The sequence below is a fragment of the Heterodontus francisci genome, chromosome 21 (assembly GCF_036365525.1).
Source record: "Heterodontus francisci isolate sHetFra1 chromosome 21, sHetFra1.hap1, whole genome shotgun sequence".
Taxonomy (NCBI): domain Eukaryota; kingdom Metazoa; phylum Chordata; class Chondrichthyes; order Heterodontiformes; family Heterodontidae; genus Heterodontus; species Heterodontus francisci.
In genome coordinates this window covers 29,832,647-29,844,073 of record NC_090391.1, presented here as the reverse complement: position 1 = coordinate 29,844,073, position 11,427 = coordinate 29,832,647, and the positions used below count along the sequence as shown (strand labels likewise).

The 11,427-nt window shown below is 42.6% G+C and overlaps 2 protein-coding genes across 2 annotated transcripts; both read right to left on the bottom strand.

The window, feature by feature from the left end:
• Positions 1–308: 308 nt before the first annotated feature.
• Positions 309–620, bottom strand: LOC137381201 (histone H4-like). The gene has a single exon (XM_068053581.1). It carries the CDS (start codon positions 618–620, stop codon positions 309–311), a length of 312 nt encoding a protein of 103 aa, XP_067909682.1.
• Positions 621–1,409: 789 nt separating this feature from the next.
• LOC137381069 (histone H1-like) lies at positions 1,410–2,054 on the bottom strand. Its single transcript, XM_068053460.1, has one exon. The coding sequence runs from the start codon at positions 2,052–2,054 to the stop codon at positions 1,410–1,412; it is 645 nt and encodes a 214-aa protein (XP_067909561.1).
• Positions 2,055–11,427: the final 9,373 nt, after the last annotated feature.

The window sequence follows — 11,427 nt, the reverse complement described above, 5'->3', positions numbered from 1 at the left end:
CTGACTATAACGGCAGTAAATCCCGCTTCGTGCCGGCAGTTCAAACCCTCACGAACAAAAGATCAAATGCAACCGTTTAATTCATGACGCGTTCGATAAATAATGAAGAGAAAAAGACAGTGAAAATTCTGCGATCTGTAAATTTACTGAGAGAATGTAATGATGCATAAAAGCCGTTGTTGATAAAGATAAACAATATACAGATTACTTGATCTTATTAATTCAAGTTGCAATGGCAATGCTCTCCATGTGAGGCTTTGGGTGGCTCTTAGAAGAGCCTTTGTGTTTGGTAGAAAGGGTGGATTTACTTAGCCGCCGAATCCATAGAGAGTGCGGCCCTGGCGTTTCAGAGCGTACACCACATCCATGGCGGTGACCGTCTTGCGCTTGGCGTGCTCAGTGTAGGTGACCGCGTCTCTGATCACATTCTCCAGGAAAACCTTCAGCACCCCGCGGGTCTCCTCATAGATCAAACCCGAGATGCGCTTCACTCCACCACGGCGAGCCAGGTGGCGGATTGCTGGCTTGGTGATACCCTGGATGATATCACGAAGCACTTTGCGGTGCCGCTTTGCTCCGCCTTTGCCCAGTCCTTTGCCTCCTTTACCTCTTCCAGACATGACGCTTCTTCACTCAAATCGCTGCTGAATGAGAAACGAGCTGTTTCTGCTGCCTTTTTTATACATCCCGCCCGGACCTGTCTGAACAAGGGACGGAGAGGAAACTGAGTGACAGGCAGAGCAGAGAAATGTCTTTCATCCTCCACTTGCTCGAACCGCCAATTCAAAGAAAACATTTCTCAACAACAGAGCTCAGCACAAAGCTTCCAGACTCAGCCTTTATAGTCAAAGATAACAGAAACCCACAGCTGTTAAATAAGGATCTGTTGCAATGAAAGGTTGGTCATCTACCCGCCTAAGCACCGTGCTTCCGATCACAAGTCACACACCTCGGCTCCCAGACGGATTGAGTATTTTACTAACACCTTACTTCAGCTGAATTAGAGAAACTCATGTATTGGGGTTTGAGTTGTGACGCGGGGGTTTCTCGCCAGTATTCCTGTGTTACCGCCTCTCACTCTGAATTAGTGAAACGAGCGTGAACTGAGACTGTACCGAACAGATCCCCAGTTACAGTGAGGCCGGGTCATCCCTCTGTTTTGTTGCAGAGAGTGGGGGAAGGGCTGAGTGGAGTGTATGTCAGCATATCACCAGGGATCCTGCATTTACTTCCCATCATTTCTATGCGAAATGTGCACACGGCGGCGGGACAGGGATCATTTGATCGGGGGATCAGCTCTTTCCTGAGAGATGTGGGTGGCTCTGAAAAGAGCCTTTGGGTTCAGATGTCTACAAGTTTCCCGTGCAGTTTCACTTCTTTCCAGGGTCTGCTTTCTGAGCCTTTTCTGCTTACGGTTTGGTCTTGCCAACTTGAACTTTCTTGAGCGCCTTTCCGCCCGTGGCACTCTTGGGTTTTTTGGACTTCTTCGCAGGAGACTTTTTCGGAAGCGCTCCTTTCTTCGCTGGGGATTTCTTTCGCGTTTCCGCCTTCTTGCTGGTCACTTTTTTGCCTGCTGCTTTCTTCGCTGCCGATTTCTTGGCTGCTCGTTTCTTGAATGGTAATTTCTTGGCTGCTGATTTCTCTGCTGTCACTTTCTTTCCAGCTGCTTTCTTCTCTAAAGTTTTTTTGGCTGCTCCTGACATTACTTTCCTTCCCACATTTCCCTTGGTTCCCTTCTTAGGGATTTTGAAGGAGCCGGAGGCGCCCGTACCGCTGCTCTGCACCAGGGAGCCTTTGTTCACATTCCTCCTGATACTTTGCTTGATTTGGGTCCTGAACTTCCCCACATCCACACCGCTCCTACCCAGAGCCTTCTTTATGGCGGGCAGTGAGGTCCCCCTGCGATCGGTGCAATCCGCCACAATCTTGAGGATCTTCTCGCTCAACGTGGGACCGGTTGACTTGTTCCGGGGAGCTGCTTTCTTCTTCTTGGCAGTCTTGACTTGAGCGACGGCGGCTGGAGGAGCCGTTTCGGTGGCTGCTGTAACGGTCATGTCCGGGACTCTGCACAAATTCTCTCTGTCAGTCAGAACTGGGTCAGATATGAAGCCGGTGGTGGCGGCACTGAGCAACTTAAAGGCAGTGAGCGGACGGGGGCGGAGACAACCTGCTGTCAGCTGCCAGCTCCTGCTGCCTCTCTGTGTTTCTCTCTGGTCCTAAAATCTCCAATTCCACTGAAATTCGGGTACTGCAGAGTCCCATCCTTGCTGTCTCTGACATCAGAATGCTTGCTGTCCAAAAGTGTGCACTTGAAGTAAAGACTCCATTTTGACTGAAACCCATTTAATTGCTGCACTGATGGCGCTCTCTCCCCGATTGCTGACATGTTCTTTACTTTTCGACTGAAATCTTGAAATAAACAAAGAAACTGCACTGAATTCTCACTTTGGGGACGAGAAGGGGAGCAATGTGCTTCTTTGACCAGAACATCTTGTTACTTGACACAAGAGGGACTCGGAAATCCGGCAATGAGTCCGGACCCACAAACACAGTGACATTAGACTAACCCGCCAGCCACTTTAATACACTCTCTCTGACACAATATTCACATCTACACATTCTCATGACAAACTGTTCGCTAAATGTAGAGTTCCCAGGACAGGTTTTGATCTCTCTGCTGAGGTAAATAGACCCTTCAGCTCCACGCTATCCAGGCCCTTCAACATTTTATACATTTCAATCAGATCTCCCGTCAGCCTTCTCTGTTCCAAGGAGAACAACCACAGTCTATCCAATCTTTCCTCATAGCTGCATTTTTCAGTCCCAGCAACATCCTAGTAAATCTCCTCTGTACCCGCTGTGGTGCAGTTACTGCAATGAGATGACCAGAACTGCACACAGGACTCAACTTGCGGCCTAACCAGTGATGAGAAAGTTCCAGCATACCCTTCCTCCTCTTATATTCTATACTTCGGCTGATAAAGAAAAGGATTCCATATGTCTTCTTAACCATATTATCACCCTACCCTGTTACCTTCAGGGATCCGTGGACATTTACTCCAAGGTCCCTCACCTCCTCTGCACCTCTCAGTATTTTCTCATTAATCCTGTATTCCTTTGCATTGTTTGACCTCCCCAAGTGCATCATATCACACTTCTCCAGGTTGAATTCTATGTGCCACTTTTCTGCACTTTTGACCAGACCATAAACATCTTCCTCCAGCCCACAGCACTGCTCCTCGCTATCTACCACACGGCCAATATTGGTGTTGTCTGCAAACTTCTTGATCGTGTCCCTCAACATTTATGTCCAAATTGTTCATGTAGATCATCAAAAAAAACTGGGGACCCATTACTGAGCCCTGGGGAAAACCACTGGAAACAGCCCTCCAGTCTCAAAAGCAGCCGTCAACAATTACTCTTTGTTTCCTGCCACTGAGCCAATTTTGCCTCCACCTTGCTGCACTTCCCTGGATCCCATTAAATTTTATTTTATAAAGAGTCTGCATTTTGGGACCCTGTCAAAAGCTGAAATTCATGTAGAATCCATCAACTGCACTACCCTCATCTATCATCCTTTTTAAAATTAAATTCAGTTGGTCTGTGCCTTTCTAAGTGACAGTTTATCTTCTCTCTCAGAATAGGTTTCAATAATTTGCCCACTGCTGAGGTTAGACTGACTGGCCTGTAATTATTGAGGTGTCGGCTGAAATGTCAGATTCGTTTTATCTCGAAAGATCCGCCTGGGGAAACAAGACGTTACAATCTCATCTCTCACTGATATGGTGCCAGAGGAAGACACATTATTAATCTCACAGCCCGGGAAAGTGTCAGAGAGTGAGGCATACAATGTCCCAAATGGAACTTTCTCTGCCCTGTTGAACTCTCTGTAATCTTTCAGCTCAAACCCTTCGCTATGACTCTCAGTGACAGACAGTTTCAATCTGATTAAATTGATCTGTGACTGTATCTGTCAGATATTAACTCCAGCTCCATTCCGGCAAACACATCGACTCCCTCGGAGGATCACTTTGAGAATTCGAGCTAATGAACAGGAAACATAGTGCAGAGAATGATCTCAAGTTGAGCTTGGTAAAGGGGTAATCTCCCAGCTGGAAACCTTCTCTAATCTTGCCCACAGTCCCGGTTCCATTGCTCAAAATCAGATAAAACTGAACTAGAGAAAGTGCCAATTGAATTTTGTTTTTCAAACTATTTTCGAAAGAAGCGCATGCACAGTACAGCCCCGCCTTCAGTTTCAGAATAAGGGATCTCCCAATTTCGACGGAGGAAAGGAGGAATTTCTTCTGTCAAAGCGTCATTAATCTTTGGAATTCTCTACCTCAGAGAGCAGTGGAGGCTGGGTTGTTAAATATATTCAAGGATGAGTTAAACTTTTGATCCACATTGGAGTAATGTGTTCTGGGAGCAGGCAGGATAATGGAGCTGAATCCACGATCAGATCAGCCATAATCTTATTGAATGGCGGATCAGACTCGAGTGGCTGAATGGCCTACTCCTGCTCCTACTTCTTAGGTTCTTATGTTATAATGTCAGATGGAAATAGAAACCTGATCTGAACAAACATTTCTCAGGTATTCCCAATCTTGGAGCAGTGCAGATGTTGGATTGTTTCTGGATGTCACTAAATTGTTGTAAATCGGTCAAAACACCTGGTGAGCAGATGCTGAGATCTGCAGTGAAATCAGACACTGACATTCTTTGTACTTCTGGTGAGTATTTGTGGTTAGTCATAATGATTATGAATTGAAAGGTAACATTAATCTCTTTAATAAAAGCAAAATACTGCGGATGCTGGAAATCTGAAATAAAAACAAGAAACGCTGGAACCACTCAGCAGGTCTGGCAGAATCTGTGGAAAGGAAGCAGAGTTAACGCTTCGGGTCAGTAATAATGATTATTAATTGAAATGTTACATTAATTTCTTTTCTCGCTTCCACCTCAACTGATCTTCAGTTACAAGAGATATTGTTCTTCCTTGCTGTAGGCAAATTCTTCAAGGGAACAGAATGAATGTGATGATTTCCAGGCACAAGGAAATGTGCAGTCAGCTCCTTGCAACACAGAGTAGGTATGTTATTACTCCCAGAGGCCATCAGTTAATTCCAGACTCACATGGAGCAGAAGTAGTCAAACTCTCACTGATCCCAAGTTCAGAGACACATTTTCAATCCAGCAATCAAACAAAGCAGAAGAGACAGACATTGTTACCAATCCATTCCAATTCTGTACTACTGAAAGTTAGGTACATCAATCTCAGTTCAAAAGCACACCCACGATCAGATTGAAAGGCACTATATCAATCTCACAAGAGGGACACATCCTGGAGACAGTAAGATAGAGAGTGAACCTTACCCTCACATACCTGAAACTGTGTGCAGTTCTGGTCACCTCATTACAGTAAGGATTTAATTGCACTAGAGAGGGTACTGAGGAGATTTCCGAGTATGTTGCCAGGACTGAAAAAATACAGCTGTGAGGAAAGATTGGATAGGCTGGGATTATTCTCTTTGGAACAGTGAAGGCTGAGGGAAGAGCTGATTGAAATGTTGAGAATTTTGAGGGATCTGGACAGAGTGGAGGTGAAGGGTCTATTCACCTGAACAGAGAGGTCATTGACGAAGCCATAGATTTAAAGTGATTGGTAGAAAAATTAGAGGGGAGATGAGGGAAAGAAAATCACCCAGAGGGTGTTGGGGGTCTGGAACTCACTGCCTGAAAGGATAGTTGAGGCATGGAACCGTCAACTAATTCAAAAGTACTCTGAATATGCACCTCAAGTGCCATAAGCTACAGGGTTCAGGACCAAATCCTGGAAGGTGGGATTAAAAGACCTCTTTCTGTGCCTTAAACTATCTATAATTCTTTGAAACTGATGATTTAAAAAAACATACCCATATACAGTAAACAGACAGACAGAGTAAAATTCACATTTACAAATTATTAAAGTGTTAAAGTAAAAACCTCCAGCCACAGAAGGGAGACTGACAGCTACAGTGAAGAAAATAAAACCACTCACATGCAAGAGACTGTCAGATAGAGAATAACCCCAGATTCACCTAACTGAAACTGCAGTTACCACGTAAGAGACATGGACACATACCAGAGACTGAGCGGGACAAAGAAAAATCAATTCTCCAAGAAGAGAAATTGAATTTTAGGAATAACACACAAACTTGTGTAGCAGACGTTGATAGCTGCAGAACAAAAGAAAATGTTCACACACACCTATCAGGAACTGTAAGCTGCAGATTAAAACACACAGACCAAAAATCGAAAGGTTCAGAGAAAAGCCCCATATCACACACGAGAGTTTGAAAGATACAGAATAAACCCACAGTGTTATATCTTAACTTTACAGGTACAGCTTAAAAGAGACACATACCAGAAACCAACTGGTGCAAAGTAAAACTCACTCAAGTAACAGAAACTGACAGGTAAAGATCCAAAACCAGAATCATATACAGAAAATGGCAGGTATAGAATAAAACAACAGTCACATATTGGAAGTTGGCAGGTGAGGGGGGCGGGGGATGGGTGGGGGGTAACACCTTCATGTTCCATTAACTGACAGGTAACAGAGTAAAATAAACATTCATATATTATCAATGGACAGGTGCAGAATGAACATCTCATTCACTTAACAGAAGCTAAAAGGTGCTGCAGAAAGTACGTAATCAAATTCCAAAGATTGAAATATACAGAATAAACCCACATTCAGATACCAGAAACTGACAGGAACAGAACCCACATTCCATTCACAGAAACAGATAGGGACAGAACAGATGCAACAATCACATACCAGAAACTGACAGGGAAAGATAAAAACCTTCACACATTTCAGAAAGTAACAGGTGCAGAATAACTGCCTCCCTCACATATGAGAAACTGACAGATACAGATTGACACCCAGACTCGCATACTAGAAAATAACAGGTAAAGATTAAAATCTACATTTGCATATCAGAAAATAGCAAATGCAGTATAAAAGCCACACTCAACTACCAGAGACTGACAGACACAGAGTGAAATCCACAGTGAATTCCAAGAAATTTACTGTTAGAGAGTGAAAATCTCTCATCCATAACTGACAGGTGCAAAGAAAACCCAACACTTGCACTTCACACACTGACAGATACAGAATAAAACACACACATAATTAAGATGATTTATATACCAGATACTGACAGATACAGACTGAAACTCCAAGTCACTTTACATCAACTGACAGATACAGAATAAATTCAACAGTCACAGACCAGAGAATGAAATGTACAAAGTAAACCTCACAGACACATGTCAGAAACTGACATGTACAGATTAAAAATCACACTCACATTCTAGATAATGTAGAGATGTGGTGTACAATCCACACTCAAAAGCCAGACTGAAACACGTACTTGTGTACCAGACCGTGACATAGACAGGCTAAAAACCTGACGTGCACATTAGAAATGTAAATACACAGGTTAAAACTTAAATTTACAAACCAGACAATCAAAGATAAAGAGTAAATATCACTCATATAAAAGTGAGTGTTAGATTAACAGTCAAACCCACATTCACATGTAATAAACTGAGGGGCACAAGTTCAAGACACACAAACAAACAGCAGAAACTGAAAGATACAGAATAAGATGTTTCTCACATAAAACAATGTGACAGGTACAGATAAACCCACACTCAAAATCAGAAACTGACAGAGATAAACGATAGACTAGGGATTGAGAGATATAGAGTGAAACTTATACCCGTATCCAAGGAACTGAATAATACAGCTAAAGAAGTGAAAAAAAAAACACTCACCCACTAGAAAATAAAACCGCACTAACATATAGAAACTGACAGGCATGAAGCAAACCCACTCACCCCACGCCTAATACAGAAAAACACAACAGAGACTGAGAGGCATGAAAGAAAAGCAACACACAAATACCAGAAAGTGACAATTACAGTTCCATACTGCAAAGTACAAAGGAAACAAGGTAAAAAACAACACTCACGATTCTAAGTTAGACTGATGTGGAGTAAAATCTAGATGCAAATACCAGAGATTGACTGGTACAGATATAAATCTCAATCACATAAGAAAGTGAGAGGTGCAGAGTAAACCCCACAAACAGGGATCAGTATGTAACTGGTACAAAGTAAAATTCAAACCAACTTTTCAGAAACAGACAGGTAATGAGAAGAAAAAGACACAAACACAAATACCAGAGTATGAGGGTTACAGAGTTAAATCCATGCTCGCTTTTCAGGAATTGCCATGCACAGATTTAAAAACCTCTCATTCACACTAGAAACTTACAGACACAAAGGAAAACCCACACTCACACGTCAGAGACTGACAAATACTCAGAAAAAATTCCTTAAAAACAGAGACTGACAGGAACAGAATTAAGCATAACATCAAGATAAACAAATGGCAGATTCAGCATAAATCACAAATTCTCATTGCAGAGACTGACATGAACAGAGTTAAATGAACACCTATTGAGCAGAAATTAACAATTATCCTTTAAATGTACAGTCACAGAATAGAAACTGTCAGTTCAAGGACGAAGTAGATTCACAGAACAGATTGAAATATACAATGAGAACCTCATACTCAAATACCAGAAGCTAATAAGTACACAGTAAAACTGATAATGACATACCAGACACACATAGACAGAGAAAAACAATATCACATCACAGAATCTGACAAGTACAGAATAAAATGTAAAGTAGCATATCAGAGATTGGCAGGAAAAGCACTACCAGAAAGAAACAGGTACAGAATAAAGGCCAGACTGACAAGTGTGATATTTATAGGTACAGGGAAAACGTTACACTCACCAGAGACATGCAGAAACAGAATAAAACCCACATAGACATAAAGTAACTCAGAGGTACATAGCGAAATACACATTCAGATGCCAGAAACAGACAGGGAAAGTAAAACATATACTCACAAATCATGCACAGACAAAGACAGAGTAATAGCAGCATTCACATTACAGAGACTGACAGATGCAGGTTAAAATCCACAATCAATTACCACAAACAAAAAGGTACAGAATAAAACAGATATTTGCATTGCAGTAAATGACAACAAGCTGGGTAAAATCCACATTCACATAGCAGAAATGAAAGGATGAAAAGTGATCTCACATTCACTCGCCAGAATAAAGAAGGTACAGTGTAAATGAAAGCAGAAAATGCTGGACATACTCTACAAGTCTGGCAGCACCTGTGGAGAGAGGGAGACTGTTCACATTTCAGATCAATGATGTAAGGCCATTGACCTGAAAGGTTAACTCTGTTTCTGTCTCCATAGTTGTTGGCAGTCCTGCTGAGTGTTAACAGCATTTTCTGTTTTTAAATTCCAGCATTCACAATATTTTGCTGTGTATTATGTGCAATGTAAAGAGCTTTCTGCTGTTCCAGAAATTGACAAGTACAAAACAATGCTCATTCTCACATAACAGATAGTGAGAGATTCAAACCAAAACCACTGTTCACTTCAGCAGAAACTGACAGGCACATGACAAAAGCAACACATACATACCAGAAGCTGATAGATACATAATAAAACCCACACTCACATCAGAAGTTGGCAGGTAGATTGAAGCACATGCTCATACATCGGATACTGACTGAAAAGAGTTAAACCCACACTCACATCAGATGTAGACAGGTACACTGAAAAGCACACATGTGCTTATCAGTAATTGACAGATACAGAGAAAAACCCACAGTCACATTCCACATTCTGAGATAAAGAATGAATCCCTCACTCTCACACCATACAAAGAGGGAAAGATAGTTGGACAGATCTAGATGTGTAAGAGTTCCTTCATTGTTCCTTAAATATAAACAAACAGATCCTGTCTTTCAGAATGACAGATGTGGAATGACTTCCATACTCATACTGTACCAGTGATGAACAGACGCAGAACAAATGTCATTCATATACACACCTTTATGATTATTTGTCGTGTATGTTTATGGGATGTGAGCATCTCTAGGAAGGCCAGTAATTGTTGTCCATCTCTCATTGCCCTTTAGAAGATGGTGTCGAGTGGCCTTCTTGCTCCCTCCAGTCTTTGTAGTGTAGGTAGACCCAAAGTGGTGTTCGGTAGGGAGTTGCAGAATTTGGACTGAGTGATGATGCAGGAATGGTGTTATATTTTCAAGTCAGGATGACATATGAACTGGAGATGAACTTGCAGATGGTAATGTTCTCATACGCTTGCTGCCTATGTTCTACTTGGCAGCAGATGTTTGAAAGGTGCTGTTCACGGTGCTTCCTCAGGTTGATGCAATACATCTTGTAGATGGTACACACTGTGCATTGCTGGTAGAGGGAGCAAATGGCTAATCTGGTGAATGGTAAACCAATCAAGCCTGCTGTTTTGTCCTGGATGGTATAGAGTTTGTTGAGTGTTGTTTGGGTGCACACATCCAGGCAAGTGGGGAGTAATCCATCAGACTTCTGACTTGTGGCTTTAGGTTGTGGAAAGTCTTTAGGAGTTAGGACGTGAGTTACTAACCACAGAATTTCCGGCTTCTGACCAGCTCTTGAAGTCATAGTAGTAATATGGCAGGAAAAGAATAAATCCTGCAGTCATTTCCCATAAAGTAACATGCACAGAATAATGGACATATTAAACAAGATAGTGACAGGCCTAGGACACAAGCCACAATCACTAATCATAGGCTTGTGGATATAGAATAAAACCCACAATCATATCCCAGTAACTGAGAGATACATAGTAAAATCCACATTCATATGTCAGGAACAGAAAGGGAAAGTTAAAAACTTGCTGACAAATCTGACACAGACAGCAAAGACTGTGTACATGAGGACATTTAACAACCGGGAGCTGAAACTCTGGGACAGGCTCTATTGTCACTGTGTTTGTGTGTCCGGTATAATCGCGGCAGCTCCGTGTCTCTCTTGTTTCGAATGAAACGATGAAGATCGCCACTCGTTATTACTCACATTGACCGCGGGTTTCACTCTGGTTAGACAAACCTTTGCTGGCTGAAATGAATTCTACACGGCCCCAGCAAACACACCGACTTCCTCCTTCCTCCCATGTTTCTGTCGGATTGTTTTGAGAGGAGGGTCTCAATAATAACAAACACCCTGCAGGGAGAGACGGCAATTTGAACATCTATATGGGATCAGCTCCCAGCTTTCTAGGTTATAGATTCCCTCCACCCCTCCCCACCCTCCTTCCACCCTAAACCCATGTTCAGTTTCATTGTTCACACATTGATGAGGGTGAAATGGGGAAAGTTCCCATTGCGTTTTGTTGCAGAGATCTGCGCACGCGCGATATAGCCCCGCCCACGCTGACGTCATGGTGAGGTGAAGAGCACATGCGCTCCCCTTCCCCCAACAGTGTCTCTGAGCGT